The 21,434-nt window shown below is 29.5% G+C and overlaps 3 protein-coding genes across 3 annotated transcripts; 1 reads left to right on the top strand and 2 right to left on the bottom strand.

Moving 5' to 3' along the window:
* Positions 1–2,937: 2,937 nt before the first annotated feature.
* On the bottom strand, positions 2,938–3,902 carry PCYB_071030 (tryptophan-rich antigen; the record flags this gene model as incomplete). The annotated part of the gene is made up of 2 exons (XM_004221500.1): positions 2,938–3,690; positions 3,816–3,902. The coding sequence occupies 2 exons, from the start codon at positions 3,900–3,902 to the stop codon at positions 2,938–2,940; spliced, it is 840 nt and encodes a 279-aa protein (XP_004221548.1).
* Positions 3,903–8,884: 4,982 nt separating this feature from the next.
* PCYB_071020 (VIR-like CYIR protein) lies at positions 8,885–10,363 on the top strand. Its single transcript, XM_004221499.1, has 4 exons — positions 8,885–8,917; positions 9,050–9,271; positions 9,296–9,895; positions 9,947–10,363. The coding sequence occupies exon 3, from the start codon at positions 9,296–9,298 to the stop codon at positions 9,635–9,637; it is 342 nt and encodes a 113-aa protein (XP_004221547.1). The 5' UTR covers positions 8,885–8,917; positions 9,050–9,271; the 3' UTR covers positions 9,638–9,895; positions 9,947–10,363.
* Positions 10,364–11,917: 1,554 nt separating this feature from the next.
* Positions 11,918–20,342, bottom strand: PCYB_071010 (reticulocyte binding protein 2e; the record flags this gene model as incomplete). The annotated part of the gene is made up of 2 exons (XM_004221498.1): positions 11,918–20,061; positions 20,288–20,342. 2 exons carry the CDS (start codon positions 20,340–20,342, stop codon positions 11,918–11,920), a joined length of 8,199 nt encoding a protein of 2,732 aa, XP_004221546.1.
* Between the last annotated feature and the right edge of the window lie 1,092 nt (positions 20,343–21,434).

Below are 21,434 nucleotides of genomic sequence, written 5' to 3'. Positions count from 1 at the left end.
TTATATAACGACTTGGTTTTAATTCATTGAGGCCAAAAAAGTAAAATAAAACAAAGCCGTAAGCAATTTATTTTGTGTACACGTACACATATACACTCACTACATAGGGCGTATGTTCAAAGCAGTGACCCGTAGGGGATTATTCCTTTTTACCATTTTTCTGATAATTTATTTAAAAATTAAAGGTATATTTTACAGGGGAACAGTTTGTGGTTATGAAGATGCAGCTTCTCGCATACACATACAAATTTTTGTTTGGCAAAAAAAAAAAAAAAAAAGCTGGATTTCGCTTGACTTTTTTTTAAGTAATAAAAATGTTATACCGGATGGTTTAAATTAAGAAAAAAATTAATTATTCAGGTGGTACATATTTAACATGAATAAATAGTATAATGAAAAATTGCAAAAGTGAAAGAGAACGACTTTTGTTAAAAGAGTGATGTTATTATATCTGGTATAAGTATGAAAGATAACCGCTGGCAAAGTAATTGCTCCAATTGGGTTGTACAAGATGTTATACTTTTGTCCACACATTTGTGTTGTACCATGTGAACGTGAATTATTATTGGATTTATACGTCCTTAATATAATGATCATTTTGCATTTAAAAAGCAAAAGCTAAAATGAAAAGAGGCGCAAACTGGTTCGAAACATGTGTGTGTATACATATATAGATATACGACATATTATGCCAAACATTTGCAGAAATGTCCCAAGTGATACGATGATCGTGACAAGTTAAATTTCGGAAAATACTGATTCATTTTATAAAGCTAGAAAAAATTACACTGAATGGAGGTAGGAAGCGTTATAAGATAAAATTGAAATCTTGTGCTGGTGTAAAACTCGAGGCTTAATTTATTGTGCAGAGCAATGTACGCATCGTTTTAGACGCTAGGATAAAAATATTTGATAATTAAGAGTGAATAGCAAGTTAATTTAAATTATTATTAAAACGAAATTGTGTTAAAGTTGGTATAAAGAATAAATATAATAGCGCTTTCGCTAGCTTATTCTTAAAAGGGTAATGCATTGATAAATAGTAGTTCATAGGAAATACTTTAATTGAAAAAAAAAAAAAAAAAAAAAAAAAAACTAAAAGATACTTGAAATGTTACGAAGGGATAGTATAAGATAATATTGTGTGTATGTATTTTAGTTAAACGAGCTAATAATAAATGGTGGGGCAACTGTCCTTTTAAAGTTTATTTTAAATATGCTTTAGAAAAAGAATGTTTATTTTGCGTGTGCAATATGTGTTTCCCTTATCTTTATCTTCACCTTCATCTCATTTTCGTCACAATTTTTGCCTTTTTGGCTACTTTTTTGGTTACTTTTTTGTTATTTTTACAAAAAGTTTGTTGTGTTTTTTTCGAGAAACAATTTGAAAGCAATGAGTATATTCTTTTAGTAAAATGATTTATTTCCCTTGGAGAAAAAATTAAACAAGGCTTCAATTTCAACTTTAAAGATTTAGTTAAGAGGTAAACTGAAAAGATGATGTCACAAATTAAAACAGGGGAAATATTTTTCATTTGAAAATAGTCTATTATGCTATTTTTTCTAGTTTTTTTTATTTTATGTTTAAATGTTATCATGGTCTGTACTTGCTCATAATTTTTTACATTTTTAACAGTTCAAAATACGCATTTTGTTATGCATTTGGTGAAGAGAATTCACTTAAATTATTTCACATCAGTATATGAATAAACTTTTTTTCCCCTTTTGAAAAGTTGAAGAAAGGGAATACTAAATAATATGCACAATTTCGAAAAGAATTTTGTATAATCTTGGATCAATTCGACGTTTCGTGTTCGTAAATTCTTCAAGAAATAAATGTCTTGGTTGTAAAGATTCGTGCTTTATTAACATGGCTGTTAAAAAAATGAGTTTTAAAATAAAAGAATAAATTTTCATTTTTTTGAAATTAAATTCGTATGAGGGTTACATTTTGTGTAACCAGAAGGACACCACGAATGGCAAGATTTTTATACAGTTATGCCAGACTGCACGTAAAATGTAGGCATATGTATACGCATATATGTAATAATTATTCTTAACATATAAATGTCTAACGAAGAAGGGTAATATAATTCGGGTTTTCAACATGCAATCAAAACAGAAAAAAAAATACGTATATATAAAATAAAACAAAATAAAGCAAAACGATGTCGTCATAATAAATCCTTCAATCAGTAATAAGCATTTTCAAATTAAATGCACAAAAGAGTTCCTATGAATATCGTGTTTGCTGACTTACTGAAAAAACGTGATACTTGCACCATCATTCAAGTAGCAACTTAAATATACTGAAAAAGGATGATACCAAAACGTTCGGATTGCACATAAAAAATTGCATAAGTAATAAGCTTTAATTTTCGGATGTGTACAAATAATGGAGTGCCATTTTTAAGTGCACACGGTACTACATATAATTAATGACAAATATAGATAAAACCTAATTATCAGAGACACATTTTAAAAAATAAAAAAAGGTCAAATGGTGAGCACAATTCGCAGCTAAGAAAAGAGTATGTTTAAAACGCGAATACAGGGAATAAATGCATATTTTAGGAGCTTATTTGAAATTTAGCTGAAAAAAATATATCGTCCATTTTAAGATTAACCTTTCAATTCTTTGGGGGGGTTATACGAAAATTGCTAATGCTCTTGCTATCAAAGATTTTCCATATTTAGTTTCAGGTGGGTTAGTCGCTCTATCAGAATTAATGTAACGGGTTCAAATGTTGCTGCGGCACAAATTGAAACATTTTCACTTTGTGTAGTATTATCCATTATTTTCATTCATTCATTCTGACGAAATTTAAAGCACATTTTTTGGGGGAAGACATTACGATTTTTTCATTGATAATAATGCAAGCGTTGTATTTAATTGGTGTGCATTTTTTTTTTTTTTCTTTCTTTCTAATTTGAATTTTAACATTGGTTATGCAGTATATTCCGTTTTTTTATATTTAGCCAGTGGCTAAGAAAGGAGTCTATCCATTTTTGAAAGAAATCGTTTTTGTAGTATTCCCAATTTCTCCACTTATCGCGTTCTTCACTTTCTAAAAAATCTTCCTTTTTCTTAATCCACTTGAGAAAGCAGTCCCTTTCATTAATGATTTGTGCATTCGAATTGAACCAGGGTTTTTTCTCAGACATAGCTAAAATTTTAGTGTACGGCATACGCTCCCAATTTTCTAAAATTCTACCTTCATGGTATAACCAGTTACGTTTAAGCCACTGTTTAATTTTTTTGTTTTTCCATTTAAACCATTCTTTCATAATTAGTTTATAGTAAAGGGTTTGATTTGAAGTGATCCAGTTATACCATTCCTCTTCTATAATACGTTTGGCATCTGTGTTAATCCATTCTTGCCACTCAGAAAAGTTCCACATTAAGGAAATTTTTAAAATGCCATAATTAAGCATTTCATGCATGTTTTCATTAAAATCGAGCCATCTGTCTTCTATGGACTTGATAAATTTTTTCATTTCCTTTTCTTTTTTTCCAAACCACTTGTTTTTTTCGCTTTCAAGGGAGCAGTTGAATTCTTTCCAGTCCATTTGCATTTCGTCCATCCATTCGCGCCATTCGTCCTTGACCCATTCTTCCACTTCTTTCGTCCCTTTCGATGTGTCGTTTAATGTAACATGTGTGAGTCTTTCAATTTCGTTGCTTGATTTCTGGGAAGAAGAATAAAATTAAGGGGAAAAGTGTTTATATATGTTTTGTTTGGGTTGATATAATTTTTTAAAAACAGCCGAACGCGATTCATTAAGTGTACTTTAGTGCTTTGTTTTCGCCTTACATTGAGGAAATGCTCTAAATTGTTGGCCGCCGCGGATAAATCTAATAAAACGCTAAATGTATACAGGACAATGAAAGCAACTTTCATTTTTGGTGGTGCCTGATTTTCACTTACTACATACTATTATTGTTATATTTTGGCGAAAATAACACTTTGAGATGTAGCAAAATGTGGGTGTTTTAACTACGGTTTGGTGTTTGTGTATATTTTTAAAAAAGTAAAAAGTGAGTCTTTTTCTGAGATAAAAGGGTTCGGTGCAAGCGGCTCTACAGGGTGGTGAATAATAAGCTGTACATAAATTTGCGCACGTTGCACGTTTCTATTTCATTTTGCGAAATAAAAAATATCACTTTCGCGCGTAAGTGAGCGTTAAATGGGTATCACAAAATGGTTGCAAAGTAGTTACAATGCAGTTGCAAAATGGTCATCAATTTTTTTTTTTTGCTGTTGTGGTAATTATGGCTATAGGATAAGCAACTTAAAAATTGGTCAATTAACGAAGAGGTGAACATTTAAAAGACTGTTTTCTTTCTCTTTTTAAAGCATTATTTTACGGAGGAATAAACTCAAAACGTTCATTGCAAAACCCAATTTTATGTTGCCTTTTAACTTATGGATATAATGATTTTTACAACATTTAAAGTAAATATATATGTAATTTAGAAGGTTCACTATAGTGGCGGCGTTTACTCTTTTTAAGCATTTTTTATTGATTTATTTGTGATTAATCCAAATATGCAATTAAATACCATTTTCGTCATACGAAACCTTTTTTTTCGGAGTAATGTTGCAGCCATTTTCTGTGTTAATGGCTGCAGGCAGGGGCGCACACTATACTAATAATAAGCTATTTAATTGCACTGCCTGGGTACGCCCAAATAATTAAGTATAATTTAAAGAAGAACATATAATAAAAAGGTTCAGAACTGATATATCAGAAATTGGTCGCAGCAGCTGTTAAAAAGGTAAGAAAGGGTTGTATGTAAAAAGTTGCAACCGGTTGACAGAGGCACAAAATTTTTACATTAAAAATGTTTATGTAGATATGTATATATATATACACATATGTATATATTTTTTCCCTTTTCTCTTCTCTGCTTTTCTCTATTTTTTTATTATCGCAAAAGGTTCTTATACGCTTACAGATGTAAAAACTTTTACCGTTTGGAAAGGGTTTTCTTTATCACCAGTTTGTTCTCTGCGAAATTGCGCAACGTGTGTTTCATCAGCCATGTGCCCTTTTTTTTGCTCATTTATTAAGCCTTTCATTTATCCACTTATATTTTTCTCTTTTTTTATTTAAATTAACGATTATTTAGCTTAACAATTTTTGCGCAGATTTTTTGTAGGATGTTTTTTTTTTTTTAAAAAACAGAATGTTCAACCGCAGAAATGTACAACATAAAATGTATGAATTTTTTGGTTAAAATTGTAATTTAGAAAAAGGTAACATTCTGATTATATGTTTCTCTCTTTTTGGCTAGGCATGTTGCACCTTTGAATAGCATTATTAGTGAAAATGGGAACTATGAAAAGGGGAAAAACAATTAAATTTGCGCTTGTATATAAAGAATGATTGCTTAACACATTTTACCTTTATGCGTTTAGAATGATTCGAGAAGGGTCATTTTTTTATAAAATCGTACTTCTGATGAGTGAAAATGTGTGTAAATGGAAGTATTAAGGAGGCCTTTAAGTACTTGCCAACCGCTCAGTTAAACGAAATTCAAAGGAGACGCACCCAAACCGGGGAATTTAGAAAGGAAGCAAATAAAAAGAATAACAATTAAACGAAGAAGAAAAAAAAAAAAATATATTAGCCTGTTAGAACAAAACTTACAAAATAAGCAGTAAATCTAAAACGACGCGCGATTTAAAAATAGGTCGTTTTTATTGCTCACCTGTTAATAACTAGAAGAGTGAAATAAGTTTTTCACAGAACGGTGTATAATGAATATGGCTATGCCAATTGTTCAATTCTTAATGACCCCTTTTGGGTGTTCTATCAATCCCTGATTTTTTTTTTTTTTTCGTATCCAAAAAGGTGGATAAAATGTACCCCTTATTTTACACTCTTCATAAGAAGGGAAAAGATATATAACTGGATCAGTTATAATTTTGTGTTAGCAAAATTTAGTGAAACAATAGTGCATCACAATGGTACATGGTAAATAATGGATTAGGGTAAAAAACAAAAATATATGCCAAGGTTTAAGTGAAAAGTGATGACGTGTACCTCGCGAATATTTAAAGTATACACTGTCTTGAAGAAACAAATAGCACTGAAGTTTTATTTTTACTGTATGTGCATGTACATGGTGTGTAATAAGCACAGCTTCCTTTTAAAAAGAATAGTCACCTTATGAAGGTGTTACATAGAAACCATTTTTTTGAACAATTTTATGCATAAACGTAATTGAGAATGCTTTCTTTTTAAATATAAAGGCCCATTTTTATTTTGATAAAAATTGACACGAACAAATGAAAATAAGGATTTTAAAATGATTCGGATTTTTCTGGAAAACGTGACACGTTTGTTAGTATAAGCATGTTTAGTAGAACCGCGTTTCTTAAATTATCTTTTTATAATTTCACATGTGTGAATAAGGGCACATATCTAATTCGAACTTTTTAACACTATAAAGGCTTAGGAACATTAATGTATATTTTAAAAAAGATGATTTTGCCAAGGTTAAAAAAGGACATGTACAAAATGTTTTATTTCCTCAGTGATTGCACGAGTAAACGATTTTAAACAGTTTTACATATTTCTTGAGTTTCATTGTATTTTCAACTTCAATTATTTTTATTATATGATGTAATTATTATTATTATGCCTTTGTTATAATTAGACAAGACTTTCGCTCATAAGTATGTTTAAATTTACTCTTAAAATTAAAGCATCACGCTAAGGCTGTTGCTCTTCCCATTTGTGGACACTCCCATACGTGCTTTTAATACAGTGGGGATTAATTTATTTCTGGATTTTGTTCAAGCAAAGAGCAAGACATTTTAGTGTTTAAACGAAATTATATATATTAATATGAGAATGATTAAATGGAGAAAGCGCAATAACGATATAGTATATATTGTTGAATAATTTGTGTAAATATACAAAATGCAATGCCTATAGCGTGTGCCGTAAAACAAAATTTTCTTTTGTGGACTAATAAGTTATTTATAAGATTTTTATTTAGCACCTACCGATACAGAGGGATTATAGCAGTATAGACTTCCTTAAGTAGCATCCTAGAAAAAAATGTTTTTTTTTTTTTTTTTGTAAAATTTCAAAATTGTGTACATTGTTCCGCATATTGGCGAAAGTATACATTAATATGGAATAATAAATATTGTAGGGGGGAAATAAAATTATAAGGAGCTAGACAATTTATTAGACAGTTTACATTTCTTCACTTTTTCCCCGAGGAAATTACATAACGTCATTTTCAAGCATGAGTACACATGATATATATATGTTTGATTGTACATTTCAATTCCAGGTAGAGTTCATTTCATATGACATTTTCTGTTCCCGTAAATTTTGTGCATTTTTATTTTTCTGTAATATGCAAGATATTTTCGCACTACAGATAATGCTGCTACACTTATATTTCTTCGGGTAAGGGTGCCAAATGCACTTTTTCTCACCATTTATTTGTCATTAATAATTATTTCATGTTTGTCCACATAGTGTTTAGGGGTTTATACACTTACCGAATTGGTTAATATTATCTTAGCATATACGCATGTATTTTGATAAATTATCTTCGAACTTCTTTTATCCGAGTGCACTAAAAATTAAGATCAAAGGATTTATTTATGATATATGGGCCCCCTTTTTTATATTATTCTAAAAATATAGGAACTATTCTTTGTTGTTATCTGATAATGCTATAAGAAAATACTATTATTTTGCATCATTTCCTTGAAACATAAATCAGAAAAATGAGGTCTTAAAAGACACTTGCAAACTGGATGTCATTATAGTAACGACTTTAACCCTTTTCCAATTCTTCGTATATGACTTGAGCATTGCTTATAAATTTTCCGAAAATAATGAAAGTTAAATATTTATTTATAAATACTTATTGTCCATAATTTCAACTTGTTGGAAGCATGAAATGACTTTTTTTTTTTCCCCCTTTTCTGAAGTAATTTCTTCTTCTTTTTTTTAAATATATTTTTTATTACACATAATTATATCACTTTTTATGTGAAAATATTTTGAATGATAAAATAAGTACATAGAGATATATGCTGAATGAAATAAAATTTGAAGAACACGAATTAAATTTTTTAAATAAGTCAAATAAAGGGGGGAAATACAAGAAAAACGCACACCTGTATTTGCATATAGAACTATATTATTAATAAAACAACGGCAAAAAATATTTTTGAGATAAAGGTGCTTCGTATAGCAAAAGTTTTCTACATTTAAAATATTACATTTATATTGTAACTGCATTATTACGGTGCTTATATTTATACTCATTTTAGTTGGACTCATTTAATCCATGACTGTGTTATGAATCATGCAAAATACTGTAGTTCCTGTGTGTGCGTCAAAATTAGGTATTTTAATGATGTCTACATGTATTTTAAAATGAAACAATTATTAGTCTAGAGGGAAGTATGCAATTTATTATGAAGCGATATTTTTATGTTAAAAAATATTTTCCACAAATAAAAGATCATTCCTATGAAAATTACTGATTTTCTGAGTGTAATATAAATCAGTTTTTATTTGAAAAAGTAATAAAAAGAGTTTAAAATATATTTAAGTTATGGCTCTCTAGCTTGCATTCCCATTTTATTATACCTTCTTGTTCTACTTACAGTATAGTTGCATATAAGGGTGTTTATTTTTATGAAGAATTGAGCATTACAACTTATTCTGGAACAATAAATGAGATATACTTATTTATAATAAATATATTAATTGTTATTAATATGAAAGAAATAGTTATAAAGAATTATGGATATGGGACATATTTTGTCATTATCCTTAAGTGAACATCCATAACAAAGTGCTTTTGTTATTTTATCTAATTAACATATTATAGAAAGTAATGGCTTATTTAGAAATAAAGGATGAGATATACGTATGTTTTTATTCTTTTGTGCAAATATTTATGTTTCTCTTTGTTTTGACATTATATTGCGTATAAGAGGTTAAAGTAGAGATTACAGGTACTGTAAAAGAATTTAATTCATTTTACTTTCCATTTCCTTAGGATAAAATTTTAGAGGATTCACCTTCGTCTAGTATATATAATGATCTGAATAATGAAGACGTACAAGAAAATTACAATGATATCTGTAATAGTTTTAATTTTGAAGATAAAAAATTTGTTGATAGCAGCAAAGAACTCTGTAAAAAAATTATAAAAAATTTAAAATATATAAAAAATCAGAAAGATGGGAAGCATAATGAACGTTGTATGCACTATCAGTAATGGATATACCATGAAGTTAAGAAAATGTTCAAAAATAAATCAGATTATCAGCATGTGTATGATGTAGTAAAGAAATTTTCTGACATAGAAAGTAAAATTAATAAAAAATACGATCACTATGGTTGTTATTATTTCCATCATAAAGACTTTAAAGAGTTAGAAGATAAAATGGAAGAGAAATATTTGCATGATTATTTTAAAAATCATGTGAGTATTAAGACAAAAAAGATATGTGAAGAAGTTAAGTTAGAAGAATATAAAAAATATATGAATTCTATTAAAAATTTTATTTACAAAAAATACACGGAAACAGACAATTGTTGTTTATATGGAGACTGTCCTAGCTATATTAATTATGATGATTAGTATAACTTTGATAAACTAATATCTAAATTGACATCTGATAGTCTCGAATCATGCAATAATTTAGAAAAAGAAGATAATTCTTTGAAATCTGGAAATCAAGCTGCTTCCGGTAGCTCCAATGAAAATGATCACCCCCCGTTTTATTTTATGAAGTGTAAATTTGAGGAAGACAGTATATATACAGGGTGTAGTCTCGTTAAAATTTACCTCGAAGATACTGGTAAATCAGTTAACAATGGAACAAATGGGAAAAATCCCCTTTCGGAGAATCCTACAGAAGGAAAGGACACACGAACTTCCCCTGAAAATGAAAAAAAAAACATAAGATGGAAGTTAGATACAAGAATAATACCTTATAAATCTAATAACAGAGAAGAAAATTTTTATTATGTTATCAAATACATCGATGAGTTACAAAAAAATAAAATAAGTATAAGTAGGAAGGATTTTGACACTTAAAAACTAAAGGATGGGGAACAGAAATCTTATGAAACGTTTTCAGAAAAGACTGAACCATTAAATTTTAATTCTGATGATGGTAGTCCTGATGATATTACAGAAGATATAACATTTCCTGGGAGTACTATAAAAGAGCTTAATAATAAAAATAATGTATTCTATATGTTAAACAATAGTTATATTCGCACTGGCGTGTCAAGTGCTTTAGGCTTTGGAATATTTATTCTTTTATTCGTTTATTTTAAGGTAAAAAGGAATTATATTTTACGACAGGATAATTTTACATTTATAAAGCTTTCACTTTGTGCGTTTATTATTATTTAACAATTACATTATTCTTCTCACTTTTTTTTTTCCCTACATTAGTTCGCTCCCATGGAATTTTGCTTCCGTAATAGGTCATCAAAAATGTATAAAAATAAGAACTATTTTTTAGATGATGTTCCCACAGAATCATCACCACGTAAATCGAATTCAGGAAATGCAAATCCTCAGAGAAAATCTGCCATCGTAAATTACAAGAAAAATTCGGCTGGTGAAAAATCCCAGAAAAATTCATCAAGCGAAAATTCTCAGAGAAAACGGTTGCGTATAGATTATCAACCTACATGAAACGACGCTATGTAACTATTTCCGCCTAAAGGCAATATTACATAGGTTAGAAATGTTTATAAGACAGCAAATATTATAGTATAGCTTAATGCTAAATGAGAATACGAAAAAAATAAAACTTATAAAGAACATTTTATTTTGTTTAAAAATTGTACTTTTATCTTGTTGTATTTTTTGCGTTCAATTTTATAGCAATATTTCACAAAATTACCGCTCTGTTTCTTATGCGTAATATAGCTATTTTGTTTTTGCTTGATGTATGTATGCCTATTTTTCGTGACAAAAGCGTTAGAAATTAAAATAAAGCTGCACATAAGTGTAAAAATTAAGTTTTTAATTTTTTACAGTTGTTTTTAGTACTATGCCATTTAGGCTGTAAAACCTTTTGAATCTAATCCTTTTTTGCCATTTGCCATAATTTAAAACAAAAAAATAAATAATAGTGGGTGCTAATATATATTAATATGTATGAGATGACACTTTCTTTTTTTCACCACTTATAAGCAAAGGGGATAACGCAAAGAGACGTGGAACCACTGAAGTGCTTAGTTTAAGAAGGGTAAAATAAGAGTACCGATAAAAAACAATTTGTTTAATATATCCGTGTCGACCTTGGAATGCGGCGCACACAGGGTTTATAAACATTTTTGTGTTTCGAATTATGCCATTCGTGCTAAGGCACTACTAAAAGAATAGACCTTTATTCATATTTAGCAGGGGAAAAGCATAAATATGCTAAAAAGTGAAATATCCTTTTGATTAAAGCAGTCGTAGGACGACGAAAAATGAGCATTATATTTAGGTACATAAAAAGTGGTAATGCGGAATAATATAGTTTAAAGTGTACCGAAAAAAAATAATGAAAAAATTCACTAAAAAAAAAAGTCATCGTTTTGGAATTTAAAAAAAAAATTACATTTGTGAAAGTACGGCAATCTTACAAATGTATGCACGTATATCTTATAGCTCGCGCATACGCTATTCTCAAGGCAATAACTATTTTAATGCATAGCACGATAGTTATTTTTTTCACTAATTGGGAACACGCAAAACGCATATACGGAGAAAGCACGCGGTGTAAAACAACCATTATGGTTAACAACGCGTCAACCGTTTCATTTCACAAAAAAATAAATGTGTACATATAGGACATAATTTGTAAAAATTGTCCGTGTGTCCGTGTGCGAGCGTTTTTACGCATCACCGAAGCTAATCGCTGTCATTGAAACAAACTTCGATGACTTCTTCCTTATCTTGCACATTATAGTCGTTGTTACCCTCAAACGTTTCATGATAGGAGTGTTCATGTTGTTCCTCTTCTTCATCAGGATTGTTCTTACGGTTTAATAGGAAAACTCCAGAAATGACAGACAAACCAATAATAAAGCCTCCTGCCAGACGAGTTGTTCCACTTGCATCTTTTGCCCTTGAATGACCATCACTCTGTGAATTGCCGTAATGTGTGCTGCCAGTTTCGTTTGATAGCATTTGCGTCTCATCCTTTGAGTCATTAGCAGGTGGGCGTATTGACTTAGATACTGCTTCTAATTCGGTTATCATGCCTTCAGCATAATTCTTTAGTTTGATTATTTTAGAAATATGGCTATTTAGTTCATTAATGATTTCTGCCGAATCGTTTACATACCTTTTTGCATTTTCGTTTTCATTCGTATTATTTGTGGGTAGTAATAAGCTGAATAATTCGTCTATTTCTTTTTTCATGACATTTATTCTTTCTAGGGCATTAGTAAATTTGGATAAATAAGTTTTCACTTCTTCATTCTTATTTGTAATATTTTGTATTGTCAATTTTATTTTTTCAATATCTGTCTGATTCTTTACGCTTTCCTTTTCACCATCAATTTGTTTGTACATGTTCGTTACAAATTCTTCTACGTTATTAAACGTTTTTATTTCACCAAATATGGATTTAATATCATTAAAGTTGCTCTCAATTTGTAAAACTTTTTCCCTTTCTGGTAAATTTTGTGTGAAGCGTTTTTTCAGATCCTCGATTTTTTGCAGTACTTGAGAAACGTAATTTTCTGTATAGTTATTTTTACACAATTCATTATTTTCTTCAACATTATTCATTAATTTGTTGTACAGCTCATCTGAGTTTTTAAGTTCTTCATTAGCAGTTCTTATGTCATTAATTACCTGATTTGGTATTTCCCCTCTTAATTTTTTTAAATTTGCATCTTCTTCGTATTCTTTTGCTGCATTTTTCAGGCTGTCTCTTCTGTTTATTAAATGTTCAATTCGTTCTTTATGCGTTTTCACATTATTATGTTCTTGGCGATTAGTTTGTTCTAGCTTTTCCAATTCATCTATATTCGTTTTAATGTTATCGCTTAATTCATGAAAAGCATTTATGGATTCTAATGTAAATGTGCTGTCCGTGGCTTCTAAATTATAAAGTTGTGTATTTATCGTGTCTTTAATGCGGGTTACATTACTCTTGTTATTTGTAATTCTCGATTTTTGGGCGTCTAGCACGTTGTTGAATATTTTAGCCATATCGTTATATTTAGCAGCATTTGATTTCATTTCTTTCGATTTAACTAAAGTGGATGTTTTGTAAATTTCGTTCACTGCGTTTTTTTTATCATTTAATATATTGTAAAGCTTTTCTATTTCTTTTGCGCTGTTTTCTAACGAAGTAAATTCAGTTTCTTCGTTAACTTCTATGAGGGCATTTTTTATATTGTTTATTGTGACCCTTGCTTGATCGACCGTTGTAGATAATGCTTCCGAGGATTTATTTGATTTTTCAAAATTAGTCGCAGCGTGATCAGTTACCATTTTGTTTCCAAAATGTTCATTTAATGTAAGGATGTCCTTCAGTGTGGCGTTATAATTATTTTCAACATATGCCAAATATTGACTAGTATACTTCTGCATATTATCGATTATTTCTTCGTCTGCACTTATTTTGCTTTTAACACTATCCCTCAAGGATGTGTACATATCTATTTCGCATTTTCTTCCCTTGTTTAGTAAATTGTCCAAGGATGTATTTAGACTTGCAATATTTTGCTCTATGCTTACTATTTTGTTATGTACTGCTTCGATCTGAGCACTTTTGTCTTGCAGATTTTCAGCATTGATTTCATTTGCTTTTAAAGTTTCAACTACCTGTTCAACATTTTTTAAGGATGTTTGTGAAGTGACAAAAGCTTCATTTATATTTTTCAAATTCAAGTCAATACCTGCGTTTCTCTTTACTTGATTAAAGGAATCACGTATATTTTTTTTAATTCTGTTTGCTTCGTTTTTTCTAAAAAGATTATCATAACTTTTTCCACTGCATGAAAGTTTGTCTAATTCTGCAATCTTGCTAGAAATGCTAACTATTTTACCCGATACAGCATTTTCATTATTCTTTGCAATTTTTACTTTATCTTTTAATTCATTTATGAAATTAATTTTATAATCTAGTACGTTTACTGTGAGGAGTAAGAGTTTGTTTTGCGTTTGCTGTGCTTCTATTTCGTTTGCACATTTGTTTATCTCCAAAGCGAGATGGTAAGCTTCCTGTATATTTTTCTGGACATCCAATTCGTTTGCGCTTTTCGAGATGTTTCCTGTTTCTAAGGTTACTTTACCATCCGGTTGAAATTTTAATTCTACTGCTTCGTTTACGTGTGCCTCGGTTAGAGACAATTCTGGAATTATTTTAATATTCATAAAATTTGCAGAGGTAGTTATATGTTCTAACATTTCTTTTGCCAAGTTTTTATACGTAGAGTGCATTCTTGTCTGCACTTCTGCATTTTTTCCTTCCACCTGTTTTAATTTTTCTGCTACATCGCGTTCATCACCTGCGTTTTTAATACCTTCAACTAGCTGTTTGATGTATTCACATCCTTCATTAATTCTTAATTTTTCTTTTTCGATCGATGTGCTTATTTCGTTTAAATTTTCTTTCATGTGATTTATAAATCTGATAGATTCCACTTTTTTAATTTCTTCTATGTATTTGCTTGCTTCTTCTTCGCTATTTATAAGTTTGGCTTTTTCCTGTTGAGCTTCTCGTCTGAGTTGATTCGCTAAGGTATAATTTGCGCTCTCCTCTGACGCCTTTTTTAAATTTTCAGCAATTTTGTTCATCGATTCGCCAAATTTGCCATGTATTTCTTTCATCTTCTTTTGGTAATCATCTATATTTTTCTTAAAGTCGTATTGATTTAAATCTAGGCCACTGAACAGGGAAGAAAAGTAGCTAATCGTTGAATTTATGGACTCATTTTTTAAATCAATATTTGTCTTCCTACTTTTACCTACTTCATCTATCTTTTGCAGAAGTCCAATTTCGTAATTCTTTCTGGATTCATTCAATTCCTTTTCTATACTTACGATATTGGAACTTATGCCGTTTAGCTTATTCATTTCTGCGACGATTAGGTTTTTATCTGCAGTTATTTGGGATAAGCACTGTATATATTTAGATTCGTCACTTTTTACCGTGTCTAATGTTTTAGTATCCTTATTTTGAGAGGGGTCTGTTACGGAATTCATCGTGCCTGTGGCTCTATTAAATATGTTATCCCCTTCCTGCTTAATATCAGCAACTTGGGATAAATTATATTGGACTCTTTCTAGGTTCGTCTGTATAAGTACTTTTGCCTTGGCAGACGTCTCATTATTAAGCTCATCTTCTGCGTCGTCGGTATTATCGGGCTCCTTTAACTTGTTCAGTTTTTCTTGGAAATCATTCACTTTTGTTTGAATTTCAGAATTCTGTTTTTCAATTTCTTTCATTATTTCTGTTGCTTTGTTGAATTTTTTTTTCGATTTAGTTTCTATTCCTAGAATCTCAGATTGCTGGAAAGTATTATTGATCGTTTCTTCATGCTTCATGAATAAATTTACAATGTCAGTAGCTTGTCTCTCTAGATCTTCTACATCCTTTAAATATTGTTGAGTTTTTTCTATATTTTCGTTTATCTGATCCATGTTAACGTTATTCGAACTGCTTCTCATGCTGTGGTTAACCTTTTTCAAGAATTCAATTTTATTTTTTCCTCTATTTGAATTGCTGATTTCGGTTGTGCATTTGTCTTTATATTCTTTTATCTTGTCTAAATAGGACTCCATTTCTTTTTTTTTATTCACAATTCCATGCTTAATTAGTTCAATCGCGTTTACTTGGGCATTTATTTGTTCATCTTCTAAGGTTATGACAATTTTTCCTTTATGTTCCTGTACCTTAGCTACCTGAGCTTCTACATCTTTTAATAATTCTTTTGATTTCTTAAGTTCGTTTTCCGCTTCCTGCTTAAATCTTAATGCGTCTTTTGTATTATTTATTATTTCTGTAGCTATCGTATTAGAATTACTCAAAGCTAGTAAACCTTTCATATTATTAATTTGTTTTCTTATTTCCTCCATAGAATTATATTGTTCTTTGATTTGTTGCAGATTGCCATTAATATTTTTTTGGATAAGTTCTATTACTTTTATATCTTCACTTTTGTCAGCCGTTTCCTTATCCCTTGTAGCATTTTCATAAAGTTCATTTATTTTAGTGTTGCTCTGTGTAGCCATATTGTAATATTTTGCATATTCAAAATTATTCATATTCTTCTGTTTGAATTCTTCAGTTTCAACTTTGATTTCATCAATTTTGCTTTTAGATGATTTGATATCCTCCATTACCGATTTAGCTTTTTTGCTTTCCTCATCGATCATGTGAACAACGTGATGAATTAAAATTCTTGTGTGTTCCATTTCGATTTTTTTTACTTGGTTTAATATACTGATTTCTTTTTCTACTTGGTCTATTTCGTTGAGTGTGCTTTCTTTCATTTGTTCATAAATTTTTTCCATGTTCTCTTTTTTGTCTTTGAATTCGGTGTTTTTATCTTTTTCTTTGTTGAATCCTTCCATATATGCATTGTATTTCTGTTTAATTCCGTTTATTTTTCCGATTTCATTATCTATATTTTGCAATGTATTTTTCACATTTTCTTTAAAAGCACTTATTTTGCTTTGAACCGCATCGTTTATGTCATTTTTAACATCTTCGTCAAAATTAAAAGCGTCTAATTTTGTTTTCATACCCTTTAGAGAATTTAGGTTCAGCTCGATTTTTTCATTTATCTCCGTATCCCTCGTTGTTATGAGTTTATCAACCAATATTATAATTTGGCTATGTTGATCTTTTACCAACTCTTCTATTTTTTTTTCTAATACTTGATAATTAGCGTTGAATTTGTTTATTTCTAGTTCTCTGTTATGGCACTGAGTTTTATGTGTTTCCAGAACACCCGAATTGGTTACCATGAGTTTGTCAATATTGCTCTTTTCATTTTCACAGTAATCCTGCAAAGCTTTTTCATCTTCTTCTAATTTAGATATTGACGCATCAGGTATTTTACTTTCTACATTATTTTTTTCTTCATTTAACGTTTTCAAAAGGGATGATCTTTCTTTTTCTTCTACTATATTGTAACTATTTAATGTTTGAATATGATTATCTATTTTTTTTACTAAATTATTCTTGCTCTCTTTTATTTTTAGGATCGATTGTGTGTTTGTTTTGGAGTTCCTTGTGAGAATATTTAAAGACTTAAGTGTGTCTATAATCTTTTTCGTATTTTCTATTTGGTTTATGGTACTACTAACGGATTCTTTGTGACCCCTGAATTCATCTTGAAGTTTTTCCAATTCTAATTTTTCGATTTTAGTTTTAAAATCTTCTAAAGAAGTTTTAGTTTCTTGATATTCCTCACCATTGTGTGTTTCTAACTTTTGCATTACGTTCTTGTAAGTTTCAATTTGTTCGTTAGCCTTTCTTATACTTTCTTTGAGTACGTCAATATCGTGAGTTAGTGTGTTTTCCTTATTAGTAACATCGCCCTTATTCTTTGTATATTCTTCATAGATGGTTTTTCCTTCTGGAATGTCTTCATTTTTTTCGATTAAATTAGTGCGAATTTTGTCTTTCATCTCATTTATGCTATTTATGTAGGTTTTCAGTTTGTCCGCATTTTGCTCGTAGTCCTTCAGGCTATTTTTTAATCGGTTAGTTTCTTCAGTTAGATTGTCCAACGAACTTGACATATTTTTGTTGATATTTTGAGTATTTTCTTGTATAATTTTGTTCTTTAGCTGTGAGAGACTATTTACCACATCATTCAAATTATTTAACATTTCGGGTAAATCATTGCAGTTCATATCTACAAGTTGTTGATATTTTTCTTTCGTTTTTTCGTACAATTTTTCAGTTTCTTCTTTAGTATTTCTTCCTTGTGTAAGGCTTGATGTTCTATATAAAATTCTGCTAAATTGTCTGCAAATGTTTGTAAATTTCTTTATAAAATGAATCAATGATTGATTTTGCTTTGTTTTGCAATTCCGTTTTTCAGTTGTAAATTCGTCCGCAACATAGGGCGCGTCTTTAATCAAATTTTCAATGCTTAGAATATATTTTTCTATTTTGTCCCTATGGGAAATCATTTTTATGTTATCCAACGTCTCAGGAAAATATTTCAAATGCTTTTTTATTTCTTCTTTCGTGGAATGAAATTGTTTTTCATTTTCAAGTAATTCTTTAATTTTTTGCACATATTCATTAATAATTTTCTCTGAAAGTTCATAATTTCTTTTTGTAGTATTAATCCTTGTTAAATATTCATTTATTTTTACACTATTTTTGGTTATCTTATATTTATTTGATTTCATTTTGTCTATAATATCTAGGAGTATCTTACATTTTTCTAGAGAAGACATGTTTTTCGTAGTTTCGTTTCTTTTCTTTTCTATTTCATTACTTGCTGCTATATTTAATTTAAATGTTTCATTTACTTCTTTATTTAACCCCTTTGCATATTTTAGATATCCTTCTAATTTAAGTATTTCTTCATCTAAATTTTTCTTAATCTCTTTTATTTGGGGATTCGAATAAAGTATATGTTCTTTTATCTGCTCGGAACTAGAGCTGCGTAATGTTTCTACAGATTTTATAATTTCTTGAGAATCCGACAGAATAGAATTAATACTTGAGATATAATATGTAGAGGACATAAGAGTATTTATTATGTTGTTGAGACCGTCCTCGAATTTTGTAAAAGAATGATAAAGTTTGTCTAATTTGCTGACGGTCACATTTTCCAATTTTTTTAAAAAGCCAGAACTAATTTTAAAAGTGGAGTGAACGTAGGCTAAAAAGAATAATTCATTTTGAAGTGTATATCTTTGGAAGTTGCTCCATACTGATTGTTTAGAAAGTTTATACGAAGCTTCAATTGAAGTAATAACTTTTCTTAAGTGAACATTCATATCTTCTACAACAAATTCAACTTCTTCTAATATAAATTCTGTTGTTTCAGAGGAAAGACTTTTATTTAACTGTCCTTTTATTTTCTTTATTGTATCTACACCAGATATTTGTATTTCCGTAGTTTTATTTATAAATGAAGCAAAGTATCTATCGTTAAACCTTTTAAGAATTGAACGAACTGTCGAAACCATATTATAATATATATCTGTTGGACAGATGTTAAACCAGTAGCACGATACTTGATCTACAGTATGGTAGATTCTTCTCTTAGAAGTTTGTATTTCTTTTTTATTACTGTTATAATTTGTTTTAATGCATGTATATAAAGAATTAAGTTTGTCTTTGTAGTTTTGCTTCTTAGCAGCGTATTCACTTTCTCGAATTTCATGATTTTCTGGATTTTCTAGGTGATATACTAAAGTATTCAATTCTTTTGTTAGATATGAGCATTTATTCATACTATTAGCTATAAGTTTCTCAATGCGATGTATTTCTACATCAATAACCTTTTTGACTTCTCTCTTCAATTCGTCGTTATGTTCTGAGTAATGTTTCATTTCTCTAAAAGCATAAATTTCAGGATTATAAGGATGCAATAAAGAAATTAATCTGAAATCGTCATTGAAGACAGTAACATAATCTATATTAATAACTGCTCCATGTGTGTTACTTTGAGCTTGTTGTATGAACGTATTTGGAATAGTATTAATCTCTTTCTGTATATTTTTTTTATCATTATTTTTTGTATTAACTGCATATGTATTGTCCTTATCTAGGTATGAATATCGTGATGGTTTTCTTGCAATTTTATAATTTTTTAAGGATATAAAGGATGAATTATTTCGTAAATGAGTCGTATTTACGTTTTCGCCTCTTATTTTGCTATCATCATTAGGGTGGTCATTGCTGTTATCATTGTCACTGTTACGATTATTTTGTTCATGTCCATTTAATTCACTGCCATGTTCAAACTGGTCACTTTCCATGGAAGTGGCATGTATTGGCGATAGCCTGAAATCCCTTTTTAGCCTGTTAGGTTGGTTTCTGTTACTGTCCTTACATGCTGCTCGAAGGATGCATAAAATAGGAGTTAAAATTGTTGTAAGTTAAGGCGTATCTTAGGTGCATGGTTTTGTGAAGTTAAGTGAACACGTGTGTAGGGGGAAAATGTGTAAAAGGGTGAATATGTAAAAGGGTGAATATGTAAAAGGGAAAATGCTCATGCGATTCCCCACGTTCATGCGTACGACAATCTAGCTAAATGAACAAATATACGTGTTATTTAATTTTACCCGAAGGAATAAACAGAAGGTTACAAAAGATCACAAAAAATAGGTTCTTTTCCATATTCGAGATAGTACAATTATGCTTTTTTTGTAAATCATTTAAAGTGTTGCACAAGTGACTTCTATCAATTTGGTAGAACCCTTACTTAATAAACATTTATAATTAAAGGGTTCTTTTGTGCACGTTTTTAAACTGGGGAGTAGTTTAATCTATCTACATTTATTACCAATATTGTTATTTATGAATGTAATATAGGCAGGTTAAACTCCCACTGGTAAATGTGCGGAAGGAATGGGAAACTATATATTACTATTTTGTAGAAGCCCAATGGAACATTCAAAATGTGTCACCACGTGCAATAATTGTTATAAATTTAAAATTCACTCATAATCATCAACTTATATAATTGAATTTTTAATGTATAATTAATATGAAGTGAAAGAACAAGTAAAAAAATTTTTTTTGCTACACGATTTCAATTAAGTTTTTAGTACAGCTAAATTTTTGTTAGGTGTGTAAATAAGGTAAAATAATAAGTAACACAAAAAAAAATTTTATATTTTTATTTTCATAAAATAGAAAAACAACATATTTGCCTTGACATGAGATTTAAAAATGGATCTTAACTTTGCAATATTATCTCATAAATTACAAAAAAGAAAAAAACAAGAAGGTAAAAACTGTTTTTTTCCATTACTTTTAAATGGTAAGAACATATTTAAATTCAAAATTTTTTTCCTTTTATGGTTTTTTTACGTTGTACGAAGCACAAAGTCCATCTAAATATGAATAAACTGATTTGAAAAAATTTACCTAAAATGATAATCACGATTTGCTTTAAATTTGCTCTTAATTCATAAAGGTGTTAGAACAATTCTACAGGTGATTCTTTCTGCTGAGCACCTGGTGCTTTGAAAAGTAACACCAGTATTAATTTAATATTAATATTAATGTTAGTATAAATATAGCTTCATCTGAACAAGCTTAATCCCACATCACTTGTGTGTGCACTTAGAGATAATATTTTTTTTACGAAAAAATTACATTATATTTAGCTCGGTAATTGTAAGTTTTCACATTGCTCTGAGAGAGAAGGATTTTACAACTTATTTGTTAGAACAACACCTATTTTTAGAGCACTTATAATATCAC

This window comes from Plasmodium cynomolgi, chromosome 7 (assembly GCF_000321355.1).
Source record: "Plasmodium cynomolgi strain B DNA, chromosome 7, whole genome shotgun sequence".
Classification (NCBI taxonomy): Eukaryota; Apicomplexa; class Aconoidasida; order Haemosporida; family Plasmodiidae; genus Plasmodium; species Plasmodium cynomolgi.
This window is presented reverse-complemented; position numbering and strand designations above follow the sequence as displayed.